Source organism: Pongo abelii, chromosome 3 (assembly GCF_028885655.2).
Source record: "Pongo abelii isolate AG06213 chromosome 3, NHGRI_mPonAbe1-v2.0_pri, whole genome shotgun sequence".
NCBI classification, from domain to species: Eukaryota; Metazoa; Chordata; class Mammalia; order Primates; family Hominidae; genus Pongo; species Pongo abelii.
The window spans coordinates 173606334-173630534 of record NC_071988.2 but is presented as its reverse complement, the minus strand read 5'-3'; the positions used below and the strand labels follow the sequence as shown (position 1 = coordinate 173630534).

Genomic DNA, 24201 nt, shown 5'->3' with positions numbered 1-24201 from the left:
CCAATAACAAAAAGGAGGTTAAAATGTACATGAACATTCAATCTAGGGCTGTTTGTCTCCAAATACCTCCGCTTAAACCTAGCACTTACTACCTATATGGAAGTATCTTATTTTTGTTAACTTCTGTATGTCTCCCTTCTTTAGAACGTAAGCTCCATGAACATACGGGCCATAACTGTCTTGATCTCTGCAGTAACTACAGTGCCTAAGAACTGAGCCTGGCATTACGGTAGGCATGCAAATAAGTATTTGTTGCATTAACGCACAAATTGCTGAGTGAAGCAGGAGAGTAGACAGAATATAACGGATTGGGTTTGGGGGCTGAGGAAGTCTCTGCTGAGATGTCAAGGTCATTTTCTTGCCCTTGCAAGGTTAACTGGGTTATAAAATCCCGGCCACGCTTCTTAGCACCGAGCACCAAGCGCTCACACTCGAACTTATACACACGCTCACAGCCACAAACCTCTCCAACTCCCCGCTAGGAGGAGTCACACCTCCCCACCCAGAAACCCTCCCACCCTCTCTTCTATTTCTCCTTCCCTCCCCTCTCCGCCGGGTTCCGGCAGGCTTCGAATCACAATGCTCGCCGGGAATAGTAGTCTTCCGGTCCGAGCCTATAGCGTTTTTAATGCATTTCCAGAACTACGCTTCCCAGGGAGCCTCGCGGCATAGTGAGGCTGAGTCACCTGACCAAGACTCTGGCGTTACAATGGCGGCGCCCATGATGCGCTGGGGCTGCCGTGGAAGACGTTGGGCTTTCGCCCGCGTTGACGGCGGTTCTTGCCACCGAAGAGGGGCTCCGACTGGGTCCACATCCAACCGGATTAGGGGACAGAGCTCAGTGGCTCAGCAGCCCCTCCACACGGCCCAGAAGCCGAGGAAAGGGTATTCTGTTTCATACATTTCTGCACACTTAACTGTGAGGTGGAACTGCAGGACTGGGGAAATAATGGCAATTACGGCCCAGCTTCTAGACGTTTTGGCTGACGGGAGGGCGTTGAGTTATAACGTGGAGCCCCGAAACCTAAATAAAAGCACAAAACAGACTCTCTATCAGCTCCGTCCCCATATAGAAACCACTGTTTTCAAATAGACGTAGTTGGGGAATTCGCGAGTGTGAAATAGCAAATATTTTCTTGAAAGGTGCACAGACAGAAGAGTGGATTCGGTCATCTTACTAATAGCACTAGTAGTGGGGACGGTGACACGAGAAGCGAGATCATTATTTAGCTGATTTTATTTAGCGCTAGTATAGGCCGGCACCTTCTAAAGGTAGAAAGGGAACCTTTACCCACAAGCTGTTGGTAGTGGTGGGTTATTGTCATTAGTCAGAAAACCCTAGCTATCTGTGCAGGCGTTTTATGTTGAATATGTGTGACTAGACCTAGGAGGACGCAGCCAAAAGAAGAGATACTCCCCCTGGTTATATGGAGAGTTTTGCTTATTTGGCCAGATATCCCCTGAACAGCTGTTTATGCTTCATTATGTAAGAATTAAATAGTTTCTCTTTAAATACAGAAACATATGGCAAGTTTCTAATATTTTGTTTATTCTTTGAGACTGGTTGGCATTATTTTTACTTTCAGTTGGAAGAACAGAGGGAAATTGTCCAGAAAGAAGTATTCAGTTTTGTATTCTTTTCGTGAATTAGATTGTTTCCTTGTGAATGGAAAGTACATTTTTTCTCTCATGTAATGGAAATGCAAAAATACTTTGAATGATGCTTTACTGCATGCAGAATTTCTAATGAGTTCTTACTTTAATTCCCCTCCCTTATGAGCTGTGTTTCCAAACTTTAAAAAGAAGGACTTATTCTTGCAGTACTTCAGATATAGAACTTTATGTGTTGAAATGATTGAAACAAAACGATGTAAAATATGTATATATATATATGTATATACACAAAATTGCTTGGGAGAAGAGCAGGATAGGAACATACATGGATTTCATAGGGAATAAGCACATTTATAAGGACCTGGAGAGGCGTATGTACAGACCCAACAGAGTAGGACTGACCAGATAAGAGAGATTATTATAGCATTTGACAGCTTCTTAGATTTGATAGCAAATAAGCATGAACAAACACAGTAACCTGAAATTAGGTCTCAGGAATTGAAAGTGATTTGGGGGACCAAAAATATGCCGCATCAGATGGTTTAGTGTGGTGGAGTTTTGCAAAATTTTTTCAAGAGTATCATTTAGTGGTGATTTATTTATCTGTGTCTCTCTGGTTATTATACATGCAAACCAAAACATGGTTGAGAATTTCCTTTTTAAATAAGAGACGTGGAACTATTTATCATTATTTCTCTAGTAGTAGAATGTTGCCATTTATGTTAATTCTAAATAATATGGGAAAGATCAGCTTTCATCATTTACTGAGTGATTACTTGATAAGGTACAGTTAATTTGTTAAATGCTGCTTTTCACTGAAGTCAGCCAAGCAGTTGTCACCTGATACCCATTTCTAAATTGTTTTAAGACGCCAAATTGTTCCATTCTCTATTGCCTTCATGTTTATATCATCAGCCTCCTGATGCCATGTTGTAAATGAATTTTAGTTTGCCAATCTCAGTGTAGGCGCTTATTCTGAATTGTTTTTTATTTAGTCACTGATAAAATATGACATATTTTTAATGTGAGGATATAACATTGTAGTAAGTTTAAAACACATGTAGGAAATTAACATTTGTGGTTTGGACTTATAGAAATTCATCCATGGTGACAAATATAATTACATCTTAACCATTATCTCTTTCTTCTTAGTGAACACAAATGGGCTGCTGTGGTAGGTTTGGAAATTCATGCCCAGATTTCCTCCAACTCTAAACTCTTCTCTGGATCTCAAGTTCGCTTTTCAGCACCTCCAAATTCTTTGGTTTCTTTTTTTGATGCATCTCTACCTGGAACTTTGCCGGTAAGATTCTTATTTAATCCTATTTTCATTAGAAAAATGTTTATTTTATATTGAACATGGAAAATTATTTTCTTGTTTTAATAATAACACAACTCTTTGGAAATACTTATTTAGGGAATTTTGGGTGAGGTGGGAGATATTAAATGTTTTCTGAAGACCCATCTCTGTGATGCTGTTTCTAAGTCTGAGTATATTCATACACGTATTCATCACTTCACAAACATTTTAGCATGCCTACTAATACCAGACATTGTGCTTTGAGCTGGGTCATAAAGATGATCCTTGCCTTTAAGGAGTTCAAAAACCAGTAGGGGAGATGTGTCTTATAAACAAATAGAGGACAGTGTGATTCCTTCTTTGAAGGTAATATGCAGAGGATGGTTTTGAAACCCAGAGGAGGGACAACTAATTCAATAAAAGAAAGGACTGTTGTGAGAAATTGAAGTAGGGGTACATTAGGTTAAGGAAGGGTTGCTGAAGAGGTGGTGGCCTGAGCTATTTGAGAAGCCCAATAAAATTTAGGCAGATAAATGAAGGAGGAGGAGGAGTCAACTCAAAGCAAGCAGCGTATATCACATGATTTTACAGTGTAAGGCCAGTAATGATTGTGGTTACTGCAAATTAAGAAACGCTCAATAATGTAGAAAACAGCCATAATGTGCAGTGAGTTAACTATTGTACTCACTTAACCACTCATTTTTACTTGATCCTGTGGAATGACTGGGCCCAGTATACTCATCAGCAAGACTTTTGGCATATATTTTTAGATAATTGGTTGAATTTTTAAGAAAAGTATGAAGGGAACAATGTAAATGTTTTAGCTAATAAATAGCATATGGTCTGTGCAGGACCTATAATATCAACTGTGTTTGGGGTTTCCTGCCATCTTTGGAGGAAATGTGTATCCATGGTGGTGACAAAGGTGGGGAGGGGCAGACATTGTCATGGGTGAATTCCATGCTCTCAAACATTTAAATAAGAGTGGAAGCTGGTTGAGGCCGGGCGCGGTGGCTCACGCCTGTAATCCCAGCACTTTGGGAGGCCAAGGTGGGCAGATCACAAGGTCAGGAGATCGAGACCATCCTGGCTAACATGGTGAAACCCCATCTCTACTAATAGTAAACTGCAAAAAATTAGCCGGGTGTGGTGGTGGGCTCCTGTAGTCCCAGCTACCCGGGAGGCTGAGGCAGGAGAATGGCGTGAACCTGGGAGGCAGAGCTTGCAGTGAGCCGAGATCACACCACTGCACTCCAGCCTGGGCGACAGAGCGAGACTCCATCTCAAAAAAAAAAAAAAAATCTGGAAGCTGGTTGAACTGAGCACTGGCAGGCTTGCAGAGGCAGAGGTATACTTTTCTCAGTCACTGACCAAAGTGGAAGATTCTGGGCAGTGCCTCCAGTATGCCTGCCTCACTCAGCTTTGGTTGTATTGGGGCAGCATCTTTGTCTTGGAACTTTTCTCTTACTCGCATTTTCTGTCATGGAGGACTCCCATCCCTGCAGACCATATCAAGGATCACCTTTGATTTGCTGCTGGGTCCCTCTGGGAGAAGATAGATGTGGAGGTGTGCCCTCTTTCTCTCTCTCTGACTTAGAGATCTATCTACGGAAAGATTTTTTGTTTATTTGAGAAGAGTGAATTTTTTGGTTATAAATATATTACATCTTTTTTGGGCAGAGATTCAGATATAGTAGAAATACAATAATATTTATTGTAAAATGGAAGGCAAGTTGTCATAACACCTCTACATTTTCCCTTCCAGATTCAAAACATTTTTTTCCCATGTGGTAGTTAATTATCAAGAGATTAGGCATAAGCTCTGAGTTCATCCTAGGTTTTTCCAGCTGTGAATGTGATGGCTATCAGGCCATACTTATAGTTCACTTTAGAAACAGATCCATTTGCAGATAAGCATGTTTTCTGTAAATAGACTCTCCAGCTGTACCTAAATTTGGTCAAAAATTAGACCAAATTAGAAAAATTCAAAATAATTAAAATGCCAACATTTTAATTGCTTTGTAAAACTTGTCATGCACCAAAAAAGAAGGTGCTTGTTCACTGATAAGCATATGAATAACACAGTGAAGGTGTTTGGGACATTTGAGTGTTGAGAGCTTGGCTTACATTAATTAAATGGCAGACAAAGTCTGGAAATACAGTTTTGTATGAGCTAGGATTTGTTTTCCTCTTCAGAGCCTACAATGCTTATGGTATAAGTAGCCTAAATGGGTTATTCTGTAGACAGAGCAGATCTACCTCTTCTTCAGAAATGTTTCTGCCTTTAAGGGACCTCATTTAGTACATGAGCAACATTATACCCAAACTCCTAGAATTAAGCATTGCCACTCAAAACATTTCAAAATCTTTTGATTTACCTCTAAATAGATTTAAAATATACTAAAACCTTTAGACAGTTGTCCTTCCCCTAAGCCCTATGGAGATGTATAAACATGCTCTGATAGCCAGACTCTGCTTATAACTCCATTTATAAGAAACCAATAATTTGAGAATATGTTTGTGCTTCCGAGGATTTTAGTAGAACATTATGTTATTGTTTCGGTCAAGTAAACCAAAGTGTAAGTGTGATTCATGATGATACTTGAAACTCTTTCTGCTCAGGGCTTATATTGCTCCCTTCTCTCCTGCTGCTTCCCCGCCCTCTACCTGGCTGATTGTGCCTTCTCACATGGCTGTGTTCTGCCACTCAGCCCTGAAATGTTAGTTTCCCATGCCCTGTTGTTTGGCTCTCAATTCTTTTGTTCCCTGTGTTCCCCTGAATAATCTTTTTACCCTCAAATAAAGCTCCCCTCTCTCTTTTAGGCAAGAAACCTATATCTATTGTGTCCTACTATACATTTCCAGCTGAATGATTCATAAACATCTTAAATTCAGCAGTTACAGTGTTAAGCCTGTTATCTTTTCTCCCCAAAGTTTCACTGCCTCCTGACGAAAGAATAAACCAACAAGGGAAAATATTTGTAAGAAGAAGCAAAAATCAGTGGGAAAAGGATAAGTTATTTAACTGATGGTTTTGGAATTGGTTAGCTATTTGGAGAAAAAGTATCGCTCATTTCACACGTCAAAACAAAGTTCATATATATATAATATAAGTTAAATGTCAAATTAAATCCAGAAATATCTAGGAGAATATTTGTTTGTCCTTGGGTTGGGGAGAAACTTTGTAGGCATAAAAGCAAGAAAAAACAGCTAATTAGGCAAGATGGCAATTTGACTACTTTATTCGCCCAACATATATTTATTGACCTAGTAGTTCTTTTAGGAATCTGTCCTTGGAAAATAAACATGTGGGCAAAGACTTACATGCAGAGATGTCTATAGCAGATCTATTTTTAAAGGTAGAAAATTGGAAGTAACCACAGTTTCTCAGTGATGGGGGAATCATTGAGTAAATTATAATACATCAGTAAATGCAACATTATGAAGCCACTGATAATGTTTATAATAGACTTTTAGTGACATAGGAAAATGCTAAAGATAAAAATTCTAGTGAGATGAATAGAATTTTCACGTAGATTACTTAATCTTCTTTGCATCAGTTTCTTATAAAATGGGGATAATTGACTCATTGGATTTGTGTGAGAATTAAATGAATCAGTACCTTCAAAACACTTAAAACAGTAATTGCATGTAATAAGTGCTCTTATTAATTAACAGGTAATTAACAAGTAATAACAGGTAATTAATTAAAAAGCTCTTAATAATAGGTAAGGTGAATCTTACCTACTAGCATACCCATAATGATTGGTGGCTTTTATCTTTACAAAGGCTCTCCTGAGTTATTGTGCACAGTTATGTTGCCAGTGAGAGCAAAAGTAAATGCTACATATAACAATTTGTCACTTAACCTTGATTTCACTAGTTAAGTGATCTGCCAACAAAAACTAACCTGGGGTTCTCATCACCTCAGAGATGTGTAGAGAGTTAAGTAAATAATAAAAGCCAGTAAAAACTAGTATATTGGATAAAATTATTTCTGAATTAGAAATAATTACTTTTATTGCAAAAAAGAAGGCTTATGAGCTTTTTTTTTTCCATCTGTAATTATTTGGAGTGTTTCTTTGGTTCAACATGGTATTGGCTCTTGATTTAGTAAAAAATTAGGATTGTCCCTTAAAACAATTGTGATAATGTATAGTCTTTCTGTAGACATTTCATTCTTCTTCTCTGTCGGTTGTGTCTTCACTCACTCAGCTGGCATACATTGGATGCCCATGTTGTGCTAGCCCTTGTGTAGCTCTAGTGACACAGTTTTGAACTTGGTAGAAGATAGATATGGGTGTTGCCCACATGGAGCATGAACAAGCAGGCAGTTGCACTACCTTTTAATAAACATGTTAGTCATGGAAATACAAGGTGCTTGAGGAGCACATAGGAAGAGTATTCAACACAGATATAAGGAATTGATGAAACTGGCCAAGTAACAAGTGAATAGGATGTACAAAGACCAGAAGAAAAACATGACTTGCTCTAGAAACAAACGTTTTTCATGTGTTGTAGCATAGAACTTGAATATGGGCATTGCAAGAGGTGAGGCTAGAGCAGAAAGCATAGCCTGTACCCTGATAAGGGGTGTGGATCCCATTTGCAAAGAGGTAAGAAGACGTAAGGAGAGTGCAAGGCCAGAAACTCCAAGGAAGTGAGTGTTTTGAGAAGGAGGGAGTACAAGAACGTTGGATGCTACTGAGAGGTCAAGTAAAGTGAGGACTAGGAAGTGCCCATTGGATTTATTAAGAAGGGTATCCTTTGCAAGAACAGAGTTGGGTGACGGAAACAGAAGGTAGGTGGCAGTGGATTGAGAAATGTCATGGCGTGGAGGAAGAAGTGAGTGTGGGCAACTGTTTCAAAAAGTTTTACTATGAAGGACAGCAGAATGCAGCAAGCGAAAGGAGACATGGAATCAAGAGAAAACATTTTTTGGTCATGTCTTTCTTAATATTGGAGAGACTTGGGAATGTTTAAATGCTGATGAGTTATATAGTCTATGATAATGTACACTTAAAATGTGTTTAAGAGGATCTCATGTTAAGTGTTCTTACTGCAATAAAACAAAATTTTTAAAAAATACTGATGAGAAGGAGCCCATGAAGAAGGGGTAAAGACAGGAGAGGCTTTTGATTAATATGGCCAACTGAACACACGCATTTTAATCCATCCTCTCTGTAACCCAAAGAAACCCCACTGAAATGATAGTGAAAGAATGCAAATATGATAAGCCTACAAAAGAACGGGAGAGGAGACAAGAGTGTGTGAGGGAGAGATGGTAGGTGGAGGAGGGCCTCACTTTGCAGAGGATGCACTGTGACCTAAGCTCCTGCAGGAAGGGACACTAGCGAGACCTGAGATGATGTGTCCTACACAAACTCAAAAACGCTCAGGATGTGGGGGTGTCAAGTATTGTGGAAGGCTGGCTGAGGTGAAAACAAAGGGGTTGAGTCAGAGTCTGAGTACAGTGCAGTGAGATCTGAGCTTCTCTACCTGACCCTGGGCAGCTGCCCTACCCCCACAGGAATGTATAGTCTTTGGAGAAATTCAGCTCATGACACACTTTCCCTGAGGCCACCAGTCAGAGCGAAAGGCAGTGTCAGACAGCATCTGTAGTGAACTCCAGGACCTACCCAGTTCTTTTCCCTACCCCAGTGCGGGGACTCAGGTGGCCTGGTATATCCATCTCTCCTCTTCCCCTCCTCCCCCGAGCAAGAATCTGCAGGAGCATCTTTGAAGACTGTGTGACCCTAGTGGGAAGAACATGAGACATTGACATGGTGGGAGGTCTCTCAATTTAAAATCTGTCTGGCCACCTGATTGCTTTAGAGTGAAGGCCACTGATGAATAAGTCCTGGGCATTTACATAGGACTTTTAATTGGCATTTTAGTATCTTACTTTAAAATATAGATTGAGAGCCAAAAATCACCAGGCACTTGAGGAGATTCTCCAACATGATAGACAAAGATCAAAATAAAAAAGAAAACTAAAGGAAATAGGAAGCTATAGATAATGCACGGGGTAAAAGAATACTTAAAAAATTAATAGCTTTTATAAATGTCCTCAGAGACATAAGGGAAGGTAGCTGCCTCTTTGAAACAAGAACACAATACTACTTTTAAAAAATGAACAAACAGGATAAAAACGAGCTCTTAGAAATTAAAATTATGGTGCCTCTCCTTCCCCTGGGAAAGTTAGAAAATAATGTCTAGAAAATCTTCCAGAGATCAAAATCAATGTGCAGTGCATTGGACAATAGAAGAAAAAAATAAGCAAATTAGAGAATCAGTCCAGGAAGTTCAGCATCTGATTAATAAGAGACCCGTGAAAAAATAGAAAACAGACTCGAGGAAACTCTCAAACAAAACACATGGATTAATTTCCCAGAATTGAAGGACATATATCTCTAAATGGAAAGGGCCTGCCAACTACCCAGCATGAGGAATAAAAATAGTCTCACATGAAGGCATGTCAAGAAATTTATTAACACTGGGAATAAAGTTAAGGTCCTAAAACTTACAGAGAAGAAAAAAATAATCAGGTCCACATACAAAGGATTGGGAGTCAGACATCAGACTTTTCAACAGCAGCATTTACACCTGTAAGAGAATGGAACCGTGCCTTAAACATTATTAGGGGAAAAAAATTATAATTCTAACCTAGAATTCTGTACCCAACAGTGTCAGTCAGGTGTGACAGTAGAAGAATGGTGTTTTCAGACAGACTCTCAAAAAGTTTGCCTTTCATTATCCCAGGAACCTGCTGGAATAATAGAGAAGTTTCAGGTTGCCAGCTCTACCATGAGACCTGTTGGAAGAGGAGGAAGGTGGCTCCACAATAAAGAATTCTAGGTAAAAATGAGAGTAGGGAATTAGCAGGTATCTGATTTGTGTGGAAAAAAGATTTCCATATAATCTAGCCTTTAGAGGAATGAGCAATAGGTACATAAAAAATGAAGCACATGAAAACAATGAAGGACTTAGCAAGTCTAGGGAAAACAAAATGTTCAAGAAAGGAAATGTAATCATAATGTTTTATTAGCTTAGGAGAGAAACATGTAAATAATAATAGAAGCACCGGCTACTGATTTCATAAAAACTGTGATATAACTTGGATATTGGGAAAGAAAAGAACTAAATTCTTACCTCCCATAATTGGAAGTCATGTTCTAAATTGGTAAAGCAAGAAAAAAGTAACCTAAGTATAGGCTGTAGGAACATTTTTGGCCACTGATTGCAGGCCTCTTTCTCCTTTTCAGGCCTTAAGCTAGTAGATGGGTTTTATTTTGTTGTGTTTTTCTTTGGTGGTGAGGTGGGATGTGGGATTGTTATTGTGTTTTGTTTTGTTTTTTAATTAGGTGATGGGTAAACGATTTGGAGCTCCCAAGAAACAGACTAGTAGTCAAAAGAATTTTTAAAAACAAGATTTATTTTTATTTTATATGCAAGATAACGTTAGGTAATAATCAAACATTAGCTGTACTGGTTTCTCAGCCTTCTGCTGGTGAAGTGCTTTTTGTTTTGTTTTGTTTTTTGTTCTCAATTCCCAAATAATGAATCCCCTACCACACCCCTGTTCTCACAACTCTTACCCTTACCCTGATTTTAGGAGAAATAGACTCATCCACATTCTAGATCCATCCATACTCAAGCTCATGCATGTAATGGCTCTGTCTGCTTCCCTGGGGGAGACGTGACCTACCATCCTTTTTTCTACCTGACTTTATGGACTTTTATGTTACCCAACTTATCATGGTAGGGCTTTTAGGGAGTGGGTATATTTTATTTTTGGATAGAAATATAATTTAGCAACTGGGCACAGTGGCTCACGCCTGTAATCCCAGCACTTTGGAAGGCTGAGGTGGTTGGATGGCTTGAGCACAGGAGTTGGAGACCAGCCTGGGCAACATGGTGAAACCCTGTCTCTACAGAAAAAAAAAATACAAAAATAAGCCGGGCGTGGTGGTGTATGCCTGTAGTCTGATACTTGTGGGGTTGAGGTGGGAGGATCACTTGAGTTTGGGAGGTGTACCATGGGCACTCCAGCCTGGGTGACAGAGTGAGACCCTGTTTCAAAAAAAAGAAAAGAAAAAAATACAATGTAGCAAGCTTGGGTAAATTCTGTGATAAAGTAAGATATAAAAATATTGCAAAATGTCTCATATTGTTATTCTCTTACCTTGTAACTTATCTCAGTTATCTCTCAGAAATGGAATGGGCCAAGTCTTAGGAGTCCACGTTCTTAAAACAAGTACACTGTGTCATTGTGACAGTTTATCAAATCTGTCTTTTTTCCAGATTAAGGAAGGATTGTCACATGGCAAATGGCCCGGAGCCTTGGCCAACAGGTGATGGATTTTCCAAAGGTCCCCTGGCACAGCATATTATTTAAAGATAGGAAGATAAATACCAGACAAGACAGCTCAAAGATCCGAAGGTGGTTGCTGCCAGGGAACAGGACGGGACCTAGGAAGAGGTGGGGCAGGGGACTGCTGCTTTTCATGATCAGTTATTTAAAAATACATGTCTGTGATATTTTGTTTAAAAAACTTAAGTTAGGGGCCGGGCGTGGTGGCTCACGCCTGTAATCCCAACACTTTGGGAGACCGAGGCAGGCAGATCACGAGGTCAGGAGATTGAGAACATCCTGGCTAGCACGGTGAAACCCCATCTCTACTAAAAGTATAAAAAATTAGCCAGGTGTGGTGGCGGGCACCTGTACTCCCAGCTACTCGGAGTAGCTGGAGTAGGCAGGAGAATGGTGTGAACTCGGGAGGCAGAGCTTGCAGTGAGCCGAGATAGCACCACTGCACTCCAGCCTGGCGCGAGAGCCAGACTGTCTCAAAAAAAAAAAACCCTGAGGTTTAAAGGAATAAAGATATAAGGGGGAGGGAATTCTTGATAGAATAAGGTTCCTAAGAAAGCAGACAGTGTCTCCAGAGCTGTGGAGAAAGAGCCCTCTCCTATTGTAACCCGAGGGGAAGATGTGTCCCTCTGCCCCCAGGTGTGAGGAAGTTTTGAGGTTTGGTTGTCAAAGGTTGAGGAAACACCTCTCTGATTTTTTTCTTTTTTCTTTTTTCTTATATATATATATATATATATAAATAATTATTATACTTTAAGTTCTAGGGTACATGTGCACAACGTGCAGGTTTGTTACATATGTATACATGTGCCATGTTGGTGTGCTGCACCCATTAACTCATCATTTACATTAGGTACATCTCCTAATGCTATCCCTCCCCACCTGCCACCCCACAACAGGCCCTGGTGTGTGATGTTCCCCTTCCTGTGTCCAGGTGTTCTCATTGTTCAATTCTTACCTATGAGTGAGAACATGCGGTGTTTGGTTTTTTGTCCTTGCAATAGTTTGCAGAGAATGATGGTTTCCAACTTCATCCGTGTCCTTACAAAGGACATGAACTTATCATTTTTTATGGCTGCATAGTATTCCATGATGTATATGTGCCACATTTTCTTAATCCAGTCTATCATTGTTGGACATTTGGGTTGGTTCCAAGTCTATGCTATCGTGAATAGTGCTGCAATAAACATACGTGTGCATGTGTCTTTATAACAGCATGATTTATAATCCTTTGGGTATATACCCAGTAATGAGATTGCTGGGTCAAATGGTATTTCTAGTTCTAGATCCCAGAGGAATTGCCACACTGTCTTCCACAATGGTTGAACTAGTTTACAGTCCCACCAATAGTGTAAAAGTGTTCCTGTTTCTCTACATCCTCTCCAGCACCTGTTGTTTCCTGACTTTTTAATGATTGCCATTCTAACTGGTGTGAGGTGATATCTCATTGTGGTTTTCATTTGCATTTCTCTTATGGCCAGTGATGATGAGCATTTTTTCATGTGTGTGTTGGCTGTATACATGTCTTCTTTTGAGAAGTGTCTATTCATATCCTTCGCCCACCTTTTGATGGGGTTGTTTTTTTCTTGTAAATTTGTTTGAGTTCTTTGTAGATTCTGGGTATTAGCCCTTTGTCAGATGGGTAGATTGCAAAAATTTTCTCCCATTCTGTAGGTTACCTATTCACTCTGATGGTAGTTTCTTTTGCTGTACAGAAGCTCTTTAGTTTAATTAGATCCCATTTGTCAATTTTGGCTTTTGTTGCCATTGCTTTTGGTGTTTTAGACATGAAGTCCTTGCCCATGCCTATGTCCTGAATGGTATTGCCTAGGTTTTCTTCCAGGTTTTTTATGGTTTTAGGTCTAACATTTAAGTCTTTAATCCATCTTGAATTAATTTTTGTATAAGGTGTAAGGAAGGGATCCAGTTTCAGCTTTCTACATATGGCTAGCCAGTTTTCCCAGCACCATTTGTTAAATATGGAATCCTTTCCCCATTTCTTGTTTTTGTCACGTTTGTCAAAGATCAGGTAGTTGTAGATGTGTGGTATTATTTCTGAGGCCTCTGTTCTGTTCCATTGGTCTATATCTCTGTTTTGGTACCAGTACCATGCTCTTCTGGTTACTGTAGCCTTGTAGTATAGTTTGAAGTCAGGTAGTGTGATGCCTCCAGCTTTGTTCTTTTGGGTTAGGATTGACTTGGCAATGCGGGCTCTTTTTTGGTTCCATATGAACTTTAAAGTAGTTTTTTCCAATTCTATGAAGAAAGTCATTAGTAGCTTGATGGGGATGGCATTGAATCTATAAATTACTTTGGGCAGTATGGCCATTTTCATGATATTGATTCTTCCTACCCATGAGCATGGAATGTTCTTCCATTTGTTCATGTCCTCTTTTATTTCCTTGAGCAGTGGTTTGTAGTTCTCCTTGAAGAGGTCCTTCACATCCCTTGATTTTTTTCATTTTCTAGCAAATATTGCTTCTTACATCTCACTCTGCTTTTGGGCACCGTGTTCTTCCTGTGTTGGTGGCTCTTGCTTTCCAGGTCTGTGGGTGATGAACTCTCTTAGTCTGTATGTGCCTCCAGCTGTTTCTGTTTCCCCCTCACTCTGGAATAGTAGTATAGAATTCCAACTTGACATTTATTTCCTGTTGACACTTGAAGACATTTTTCCATTGTCTTTAGGCATCTGTTATTGCTGATGAGAGGTCTGCATCCCTTGTCAGTAATCTGTTTTGTCTCTCTGATAGCTTTAGCCGGGTTGTGTCCAGATGTGAATTTGTTTTTATTTATTCTGCTCAGTGTGATTTTTAACTTAAGTACTGTACCCTGGACTATGGAGGTATCTCTATGGAATGAATTCCTGGTGGCCTCTACCAGGGCCCATTGGGCTTTGTTGAATGAACCGGTTTGTATGTTAATTTCTTGGCCCCCTAACTACCACACAGCTTAGATAGCGCCAACGTCAAGCTGCACACATCCAAGCCAGGTACAGGGACAAGGGCTCAGATTTCTCAAGACTCTTTTTCACCTATGGCCTAAGGTGGCTGGCCTCCTCCACAGCAACCCCTCCAGTTGGTGGCAAAAGATTTTCTAACTGGACTAGAATTTTTTGGCGCACAGCTTTATGCAGGAAGCCATCCCAGCTCCCTACCACATGGGCTCATGGCCTTGACTTCTGCCCCCAAGGTGCTTTAAAGCATTGACATCCGATGTCTCATCAGCCCAGTTAACAATAATAATGGTAGTAAAATCAACTACCAAGTACCAAGTGCTTACCATGTGGCAGGCACTGTTCTAGGTGCTTTATATGTATTAACTTATTTTAACCTCATAACAACCCTACCAGGCAGTTGCTGTCCTTATCACAGTTAGAAAGTGAGTAGAAAATGTGTTGTCCTGTCTCTTGTTGTTACCCCTGGTGTCACATGGCTTTAAACTACCATTACTTCTGTGGCCCCAGGGGATTTTCTTGCTTGCTTTAAGCTTGGCTCTGGGCATTGCACATCTGTGTATTTGTAAATTTATATGTATATATAAATGTATGTGTGTATAAATAGAATACTTCATTTCTGTCTCCTGCCTCCATCTCCCTGTTCCCCAGCATGTCTGGAGCACACCTGCTGTCTTGACCAACCCCCTCCCCTTTCTGATTAGTAACCCTTATTCTGAATGTGTTTTAGGATCTTTTTATTTTCTTATTTTCCCTCAGTTTTAGGATTTTATGGAAGCCCATCATAAATCTTGAGGATGAAAAGGTCAGCCAGCCCATTTCACTGCTTATAGGTAGGATTACAGCTACACTAAGGACAGCATTCTTTGTTTTTATTAGTAGGGATTCAGCTTCACTCATTATTTTGACCTAGTAAAATCTCTTTACTGTGGTGCAGAGTCTTCCTTAATTTATTAAGTAATTATTCACCTATAGGTCTATAGACAGGATCTTAGGTTGTTTGCTTAGTTATTTCCTATTTAACAATATCATTCCAATTTTTCTACTTGTAATACTTTGTATATGGATGTGAAATGGGAAGAAAAATAAGAAAGAAAATACATTTGTATGGTAAAATGTCATGGGATTTACAAGAATGTTTCATAATTGGCCAAATATTATTTCCAGTAATGGTGAGATTTCAGCAGTCAAGTTTGTTTGAAATTTTTGCATGTGCAAACCCATGTTTACACATACACACACACACACACACTCACTTTTTGTCATCGGAAATGCTTGCCCTCTCCTGGTGTCAGTTCCCGCGCAGGAGAAAGGGGAGAGGACACTGTCGCCTCTGCCGTAGCTGGCTGGTAGGAATGCTCAGTGTGGCACAGTGGATAACTCCTGATAATCAGGCTGCGCTACAATTCCATTAATAAGAAATGAGGAACTCTGCTCTTGTTTTGCTTGTCTGAAAGCTCTTATCTGTATGTAACACAGAACTCCCTAGCAACTATGAATGCCTCGTTCCAGAACTGGGGAAAAGACCATAAAAGCTGTTTTTCACACATGTATGCAAGAATATTCTCCTCTTTTCTCAGGATCAGCCTGTCTAAAAAAGCATTCAGGGCTTTCCATATCAAAGGTATTTAGAATTGGCCCTGGAAGCTATGGAATGAAAACAGGAATGTTGTTTACTACATTTTACAAAACTTTTATTTTATTCACAAGAGTGCATACTATTATTAGCCAGAATAAGGGGAATGAAGAGGGGAAGAAGTATGATGTGAATAAATATGATGTGATGCCTGCCCTCTGGGAACTAACAAACAATGCGAATGCTGTGCTTTCTGCTAGAGATTCCTTCTGGAACATATGTATGCACATTGCAGCAGAAGGGGTCTTGCCTCCCTGAAGAAATGGTGATGTGAACGCTTTTCTAAAGTACTTTGGAATTAATTTATTTTTTAGATTCCTTATGACAGATTTCGTTCAAGCTAGGTAAATGCAGCATTCTGACTCTGAACATAGAAGATATTGGTGCTAACTTTTGTTTTGAAGAACCTACTAGATTTAGAAACACTTGACTAGTCCAGGGAGCATCAGGCTTTCTGAAATGCTTTTCTGACTGTTAATTCTAAACATAATTATAAAAGTTGTTTTTAACTCAAAATGTAGAAATGAAACAGAAATTGAAGATAGCATCATTAGGGAAAAGTCTTTAAATACGTACATTTGTAATCAGATCTATATTTATCTCTCTGTCCATTCACACTTAGATGATGTCTAACTATTTAAGAAGACAAAATGTGACCATTTTCTATGAAATTTCTTTCCATTTCAATGATTTGCTTTAATGTAATCTGAAAGATTTATAATTATATTGTATGCTCAGACTTGCTTCTTGCCAGTCACTCTCCAAATCACTTCTATAGTTATCCTCCATGCTTTTGAGAGTGAGGTGTTGCAGGGATGAGGTGTTTTGTACAGTGACCCTTGTCACCCTAAAAGAGGTATGTGTCTGTGAGCTCATACCCACAAATGTGGAAGGTTCCTTTTCAGCTCTCACTCTGCTGATGGTCTAAACCTGCCTTATAACTTAGTTAACTGGATGTCTCCCATGAACTCAGTGACTCATGACAGTGATGACTTTCACATTCAGCAGGCAGCATGGTCTCACCTCCCTCCCTGTGAGAAGCATTTGACTCCTTCCCTGCCATATATCTTTTTCTAACTTTCAGTGGGTTCTTGAAACCCTCTCTCTTCACAGCCATTTTCACTTCCCCACCTCTCTACCAGTTTTGCATGCAATATTCCCCACCTGAAACCTAACCATATTAATAATAATGCTTCTACTATTTTTATTTTTATTATTTTTAGAGACAGGGCCTCACCATGTTGCTCAGGCTGGGTTCAAGGAGTCCTCCTGCCTGCGCCTCGCAAAATGCTGGGATTATAGGCATGAGCCACCATGCCTGGCCTCTTACTTTCTATCAATATGTATTTGTTTCATACAGTTGACTGAACATCTTTTTATGTTTTATGTATGTTATTTATAAGGATTTCTGTGTTTGATTATAAGCGTCTAAAGAGCAATTCATGGATCTTTCTTGGGCCACTTGACAGTATCTTGCATAGAACATGTGTATAGCACCCCTAATAAATATTTCCCTATATACTTGCATACACGTGCATACACACACGAGGCATCCATATGAAAGGATTTTCCTGTCTAAAACCCTTTAGCTATTTTTTAAACTTCTTTATGGGTCTCTTGTCCTGGCTGAACATAAGACAACCTTTTCTTGATTACCGAAGCTTATCGGCAACATCAGTTATTGCTCAGTGTTATAATGGTGCCTTCAAGGTCTATTGAGGTGTGTAAAGCTTTTTGATCCTACAGTAAATGGCTAAAGATAGCCATTGTTTTTAGGTTTCGTATTATAGTGTTTTTCCCTGCTGTTATAGTTATGTGTTCCTCACCAGGTTTTTAAATCTGCTGTCAGTATATTTGGCTCTAGGAATCCCTTCTTGCTCATTTTTCACTTCTCAATGATTATTTCTGATTAGTTCACAAGTCAGATTATCACTTTTGTAAATATAAATAAGAACAAAGCTCTGAGTAGAAACCTGTCTTGCAAAATAAAGTACATGGATGCTATGAAAGCTATTTAGCATCACCATGTGACACTAGAGTAGGAAGAGGTCCTGAAAATCATTCAGTTCAGTCCTTTTAATTTCCAGATGAGAGAACTGCTGTTGGGACTTGCCCATGGTCACACAATTTCTTAACATTCCATTCAGATTAGAACCAAAATTTCTCACTTCCCGTTCAGTGATTAGCTCCCAACCTGTTCCACTATAGTTGGAGTTGCTGGAAGTCAGATTTATGTAGGTGGCTGTTATTTTACAGACATGTATATATGAGTATACATCCAAAAACATTAATCTCATTAACAGATGTATGTGTAATATGTTTATAGATGTATGTCCACATGCTTATACACATACAGAGGCATTGACTACACAGCACTGATGCTGGTTGTATGCACCATGTATTATGATGCCCTCTAGGTGTGAGATCTAAACCTAGGGAGAGAGCAAAGACAAGAGTGCTGAGTCAGAAGAAGAAATGGATAAAGGAAATCTCACCTAATTAGCCTCCAATTCAGGGCCCTGTGTATCGGATTTCCCCAGACTCACCATGAAGAAAGCAGGCCTGTCTATGGGCAGCTCTTAGCTGTACATATCACCATGCAAATAGTGGTCACGGGAAAATTCTTTTAGGACCTTTTCCCTAGGCTTCATTCTGGCCAGTTTTCTCTACACTGACTTCTAGTTCACTAATTTTCTTTATGGTATTCACTCTTTTACATATCCATTGAGGTTTTTAGTTCACTAGATCTTTCAATTACAGAAATTTTGTTTTTCTGTTTTAAATTTCTGTAGCCTTTTGAAAATATCTTGTTCCTTTTTCATGTGTTCTGTTCTTTCTTTCATAATTTTACAGCTACTTATTTTATAGTCTGTATTCAGTAATTCCATTACCTGAAGTTCTTGGGTGATCTTATTATGCTTTTTGCTTGACTGCTGATTCTGGCTGGCAGTAGGTGATTTTCTGGTATATTTTGTAATTTTTTTATTATGAAGCCATATCTGACAGGGCTTAGTGGGATCTTGTTGAGAGTGCATCTCTTTAAAGCACTTTTGCATTGGCTTTTGCCTGATGCTGCAGGTCTAAGCCAGGGCCATTTTCCATATTTACCTCTTAGCTTGGGGGCTTCTGGACCACAGAGTTAGTACATCTGACCCCAAGCCTGTCTGAGAGCAGACTATCAATTCTTAGGGCAGACCCCCATACCCCCTGTCCCATTGCCACCCACCAAAATCTAAAATCTGGCTGAAACTTTATTAAGGTTGAAACCTTATAGAAGGGAGGGGATGAAACAAAGGCTGTGAATATGGGTGACTCAGAATGGGGCAGGGAAGGCACCTTTAACCTCTCTCTGGCCCCCTTGCCCTCTCCCATTAAGATATCCCTCCCAGCCGGGCGCGGTGGCTCACGCCTGTAATCCCAGCACTTTGGGAGGCCAAGGCGGGCGGATCACGAGGTCAGGAGATCGAGACCATCCTGATTAACATGGTGAAACCCCGTCTCTACTAAAAATACAAGAAATTAGCCAGGTGCGGTGGCGGGCGCCTGTAGTCCCAGCTACTCAAGAGGCTGAGGCAGAAGAATGGCATGGACCGGGGAGGTGGAGCTTGCAGTGAGCCGAGATAGTGCCACTGCACTCCGGCCTGGGCGAAAGAGCGAGACTCCATCTCAAAAAAAAAAACATATCCCTTGCTTCCCATTGTAATTCTTCTGTGTTGTTGTGTATGTATTGCAGTTCACACTAGTTAGGGCCAAGATTGGTGCACATCCCAGTACCTCTTATCTGTCCTCTCATCACAGACACGGATCAGGTGACTGAGCTCTTTCCAAATTCCCGCTAGATGTGCAAGGATGCACTCTCTCACCTGTTGCCTTTAAAGATGATCATTTTCCCAAAAAAAAAGCTTCATCCTTAATACAATGATTCCCTTAAACTTTGTGTAGAAATGATGATGCCATCTCACTCCTCATAAAGAACAACAAAAAGCAATATGATGGTGTTGACGGGAGCAGCTGGCTCTAGTGGGAGAAATCAATGAGGAAATTGAGAGTTCGCTTTCCTCTCCACCCCAGCCTTGGCGAACCTGAGGGACCTCGTCTGGCCTCCCCCTGGGTGAATCTTCTGGGTCTGCAGAGCATCTCCCTGACTCAGCAGTGTTTCTCAGGAGCTTGGTGTTCCTTTCCTAGTAATGGAAGTCTCCAGGCAGCTTGCTCAGCTCCCCACAGATTCATTCCTGAGCAAGAAACTGCCAGTATTGTTTGGGAAAGGTTTTTCTCCCATTTCCACATCCTTTTATTGGTTTGTTTTCCCTCAAAAATATGCACATGGATGAGATATGGAGCAAAATAATAAGCTCTTATTAGAGAAGACAGTGTTATACTTAGAATTATTAACTGTTCAAAATGAATTTTGTACTACTGCAACCAAAAATCCGTAATACAATAGTACTCCCTTATCTGTAGTTTCACTTTCTCTACTTTCAGTTACCCTCAGTACAGGAGAATAAGATATTTTGAGAGAAACCACATTCATATAACTTTGATTACAGTATATTGTTCTTTTTTATTATTGTTGTTAATCTCTTGCTGTGCATAATTTATAAATTAAACTTTATTATACATACCTATGGATAGGGAAAAAAATAGTCTATGTCGTACTTGGTACCATCTGAGATCTCAGGTGTCCCCCAGGGGTCTTGGAACCTAGCCCTCATGGATAAGGGGGCACTCCTGTACTGGAAAGAGAGGTAGGAGTGTGCAGAAAATAAAGTATGAACACATTACCAAAGATGCCTGGGAGTACAAAAGCTTAGGAGTCTTTTGGTGATATAAATATGTAGTAGTCCAAAAAAAAACCTAACAGTGTTCTGTGACACTATTTTTGTCTCTGCCATTCGAGTATCTCATACAGGCTTTGTTCTGGTGATTTATACTAGAAGCCTATAATAAAAACGCAGCCTGAAATCATGCAGCTGGGTACCATTCATTTTTCTTCCATGGACAGTTCCCGAACTTAACAGATTACAGCAGGCCTGGCAAAGCTCTTCCTGCAAAGGCAATACATGCCTGGCCATGACAGCTGCCCTCTTGGGTTTCTTCTGCTTTGTGGCATCATTGGTGATGCTGCAGGGATTGCTAGATGGTTTTTATGAGTACATCATGTACTGCATAATGACATTTTGGTAACAACAGACTACATATATGATGGTGGTCCCATAAAATTACAATGGAGCTGAAAAATTCCTATGGCCTGGTGATGTCATAGCCATCTTGTCATCATGGCATAATACATGACAATATGTTTAGATACACAAATAGTTACTGTTGTGTTACAGTTGCCTACAGTATTCCGTACATAACATGCTGTACAGGTTTGTAGCCTAGGAGCAATAGGCTATATCCTGTAGCCTAGGTGTGTAGAGGGCTATCCCATCCAGGTTTGTATGAGTACACTCTTACGATGTTCATACAACAGCAAAGTCGCCTAACAAGGCATTTCTCAGAACATATCTCCATCGGTAAGTGATGCACGACTGTACTAGGAAAGAGTTTCTAGGAAGATATTGTGTAGTTTTAGTGGGTCAATAAAAATAATACTCCCTTCCTGTCTTGAGTCAGAACCAACTGAGAAATCAGCACAGAAGTCAGACAGATGGAAATGAACATACCAGCTTTATTACAGATAATAGCTTGATTGAAAAATGCAACGTGATGTTTAGCCACATGCTTTTTAGTACTTGCTGCCTCTGTTGAACTCAGCTCTCCAAAACTGCAGGCTTTTCACTTGTAGAGGACGAACTTGCTTCTGCAGAAAGCTTATCACATGGCCAGAGTAGAGCCGACTGTCCTGTCATTGTGGGCATGTTGATTAGAAAGAACTCATGCAGGCTTTGTCCTGATAATTTATACTATAAGCTTCTGTAGGAATGCTCAGCCATGGGGCCAACCCACTCATGTGGTTCCATTTCCCAAAGTCACTTGTCAGAAAAGTCACTCTTTTGGGGACAAGAGAATACAGAGTAGAAAGCAAAGTCCTGTCACATGGAAACCTAGGAGCAGGGGAATGACTGTTGCCCAAATTGTGCCCTCAAAAGCATGAAGCCAGTGTCACATCATGTCTGGGAGTAGATGTGAGAAGCTCTTTTTGGATGAGTCTTGCGGAATTCTTTGTTTATACTGCAAGTAGATGCACTTGTCATCTGAGGCCATTGGCTTGGCTTTTCTTGGCAGTTTTTATGTGTGTTTGCGGCTTCACGTGTAACATTGTGGGGAGAGTTGGCTATTTTCTATGCTGCAGCATCTTGGGGAGTTTTTTTCCTCAGCTCTTTTAAAAATCTTGGCAAAGTTAGGAAGTCATTTTGCCATTGGCATACCAGAGATGACAAATGTAGGCTTGGTGATTCTGGCATGGGTAGGTAGTCAGGCTGGGCTCCTCCGAAGAGCATTCTGTTCCTCATGGCAGAGGGTTCTTGCTAGTGAGCCTTTGTGTTCCCCAGCCTTTTACCACTGGGTACATCACTGTAATAAGGACTGGAGCTGGGGCAGGGAGAATAACTGGGAATCAAAAGGCATTAGTGCTCCCGGGAGCCTTAAAATATTCTATTCTAAATTTTGATGCATGAATCTCCTTTTACAAGTATAGAAGCAAGAAGCGTAATCAATCAAGGGTCTTTGTCATGCTTTGCAGCTTTCTTAGGAAATGCAGACAGGCAATAATATGTGATTGTCAATAGCATTTTGAATTTTCAGTGATATTTGCCAACTCATAGGCCATCCCAATGAGCAAGGTCAGGGGCTCCAACCCCAGTTGATAGGAGAGGAAACTGATGGTCTTACTGACTTATCCAAGGACACAAAGAGGTCAGGAGCCCAGCTAAATATAGAAGTGAGAATTGCCTGGTCCCTATTCTTAGTATAAGCACCAGATTACATTCGCTTCTGCAATACTTGCTAATTGTTCATTTCCGGCAAAACATAGCAGGGAATTTTTCCTTTATAGCTGGTTGTAAACATTTAAGATGCCTGTAGTCACTGATAACCTCTGTTTACTTATCACAGCCAGTTAGCTATCTTATTTACCTTATCTCTGATTCTTTTTCATTTTCACATCTGTGCAGAGAAGTTAATATATGTGAAAGCACTTCATAGACTCTCAAGTGGCACATAAATTTTATTTGGTGTTATTATAATACTTGTATTAGTCATTTTTACACTGCTAATAAAAACATACCTGAGACTGGGCAATTTACAAAAGAAAGAGGTTTATTGGACCTGGCTGGGGAGGCCTCACAATCATGGTGGAAGGTGAAAGGCATGTCTCATATGGCAGCAGACAAGAGAAGACAGCTTGTGCAAGAAAATTCCCATCTTTAAAACCATCAGATCTCATGAAACTTACTCACTATCACGAGAATGGCACAGGAAAGACCTGCCCCCATGATTCAGTTACCTCCAACCAGGTCCGTCCCACAACATGTGGGAATTCAAGGTGAGATTTGGGTGGGGACACAGCCAAACCCTATCATTCCACCCCTGGCCCCTCCCAAATCTCATGTCCTCACATTTCTTTCTTTTTTTTATTTTAGTTTATTATTATTATACTTTAAGTTTTAGGGTACATGTGCACAATGTGCAGGTTAGTTACATATGTATACATGTGCCATACTGGTGTGCTGCACCCACCAACTCGTCATCTAGCATTAGGTATATCTCCCAATGCTATCCCTCCCCCCTCCCCCCACCCTTCAACAGTCCCCGAAGTGTGATGTTCCCCTTCCTGTGTCCATGTGTTCTCATTGTTCAATTCCCACCTATGAGTGAGAATATGCAGTGTTTGGTTTTTTGTTCTTGCGATAGTTTACTGAGAATGGTGATTTCCAATTTCATCCATGTCCCTACAAAGGACATGAACTCATCATTTTTTATGGCTGCATAGTATTCCATGGTGTATATGTGCCACATTTTCTTAACCCAGTCTATCATTGTTGGACATTTGGGTTGGTTCCAAGTCTTTGCTATTGTGAATAATGCCGCAATAAACATACGTGTGCATGTGTCTTTATAGCAGCATGATTTATAGTCCTTTGGGTATATATCCAGTAATGGGATGGCTGGGTCGAATGGAATTTCTAGTTCTAGATCCCTGAGGAATCGCCACACTGACTTCCACAAGGGTTGAACTAGTTTACAGTCCTACCAACAGTGTAAAAGTGTTCCTATTTCTCCACATCCTCTCCAGCACCTGTTGTTTCCTGACTTTTTAATGATTGCCATTCTAACTGGTGTGAGATGGTATCTCATTGTGGTTTTGATTTGCATTTCTCTGATGG

General features: G+C 40.2%; 1 protein-coding gene across 2 annotated transcripts in view; it reads left to right on the top strand.

Annotated features, from left to right (window-relative positions):
- Positions 1–652: 652 nt before the first annotated feature.
- Positions 653–24201, top strand: part of GATB (glutamyl-tRNA amidotransferase subunit B) — a 94430-nt gene continuing 70881 nt past the window's right edge. Inside the window, exons 1-2 of one of the 2 annotated variants that reach the window (XM_002815216.5) lie at positions 653–885; positions 2767–2917. In XM_002815216.5, the coding sequence (XP_002815262.3) occupies positions 710–885; positions 2767–2917 (327 nt within the window). In that variant the 5' untranslated portion in view covers positions 653–709. The remainder of the gene's footprint in view (positions 886–2766; positions 2918–24201) is intronic. The other variant, XM_009240372.4, reaches the window with a different exon arrangement.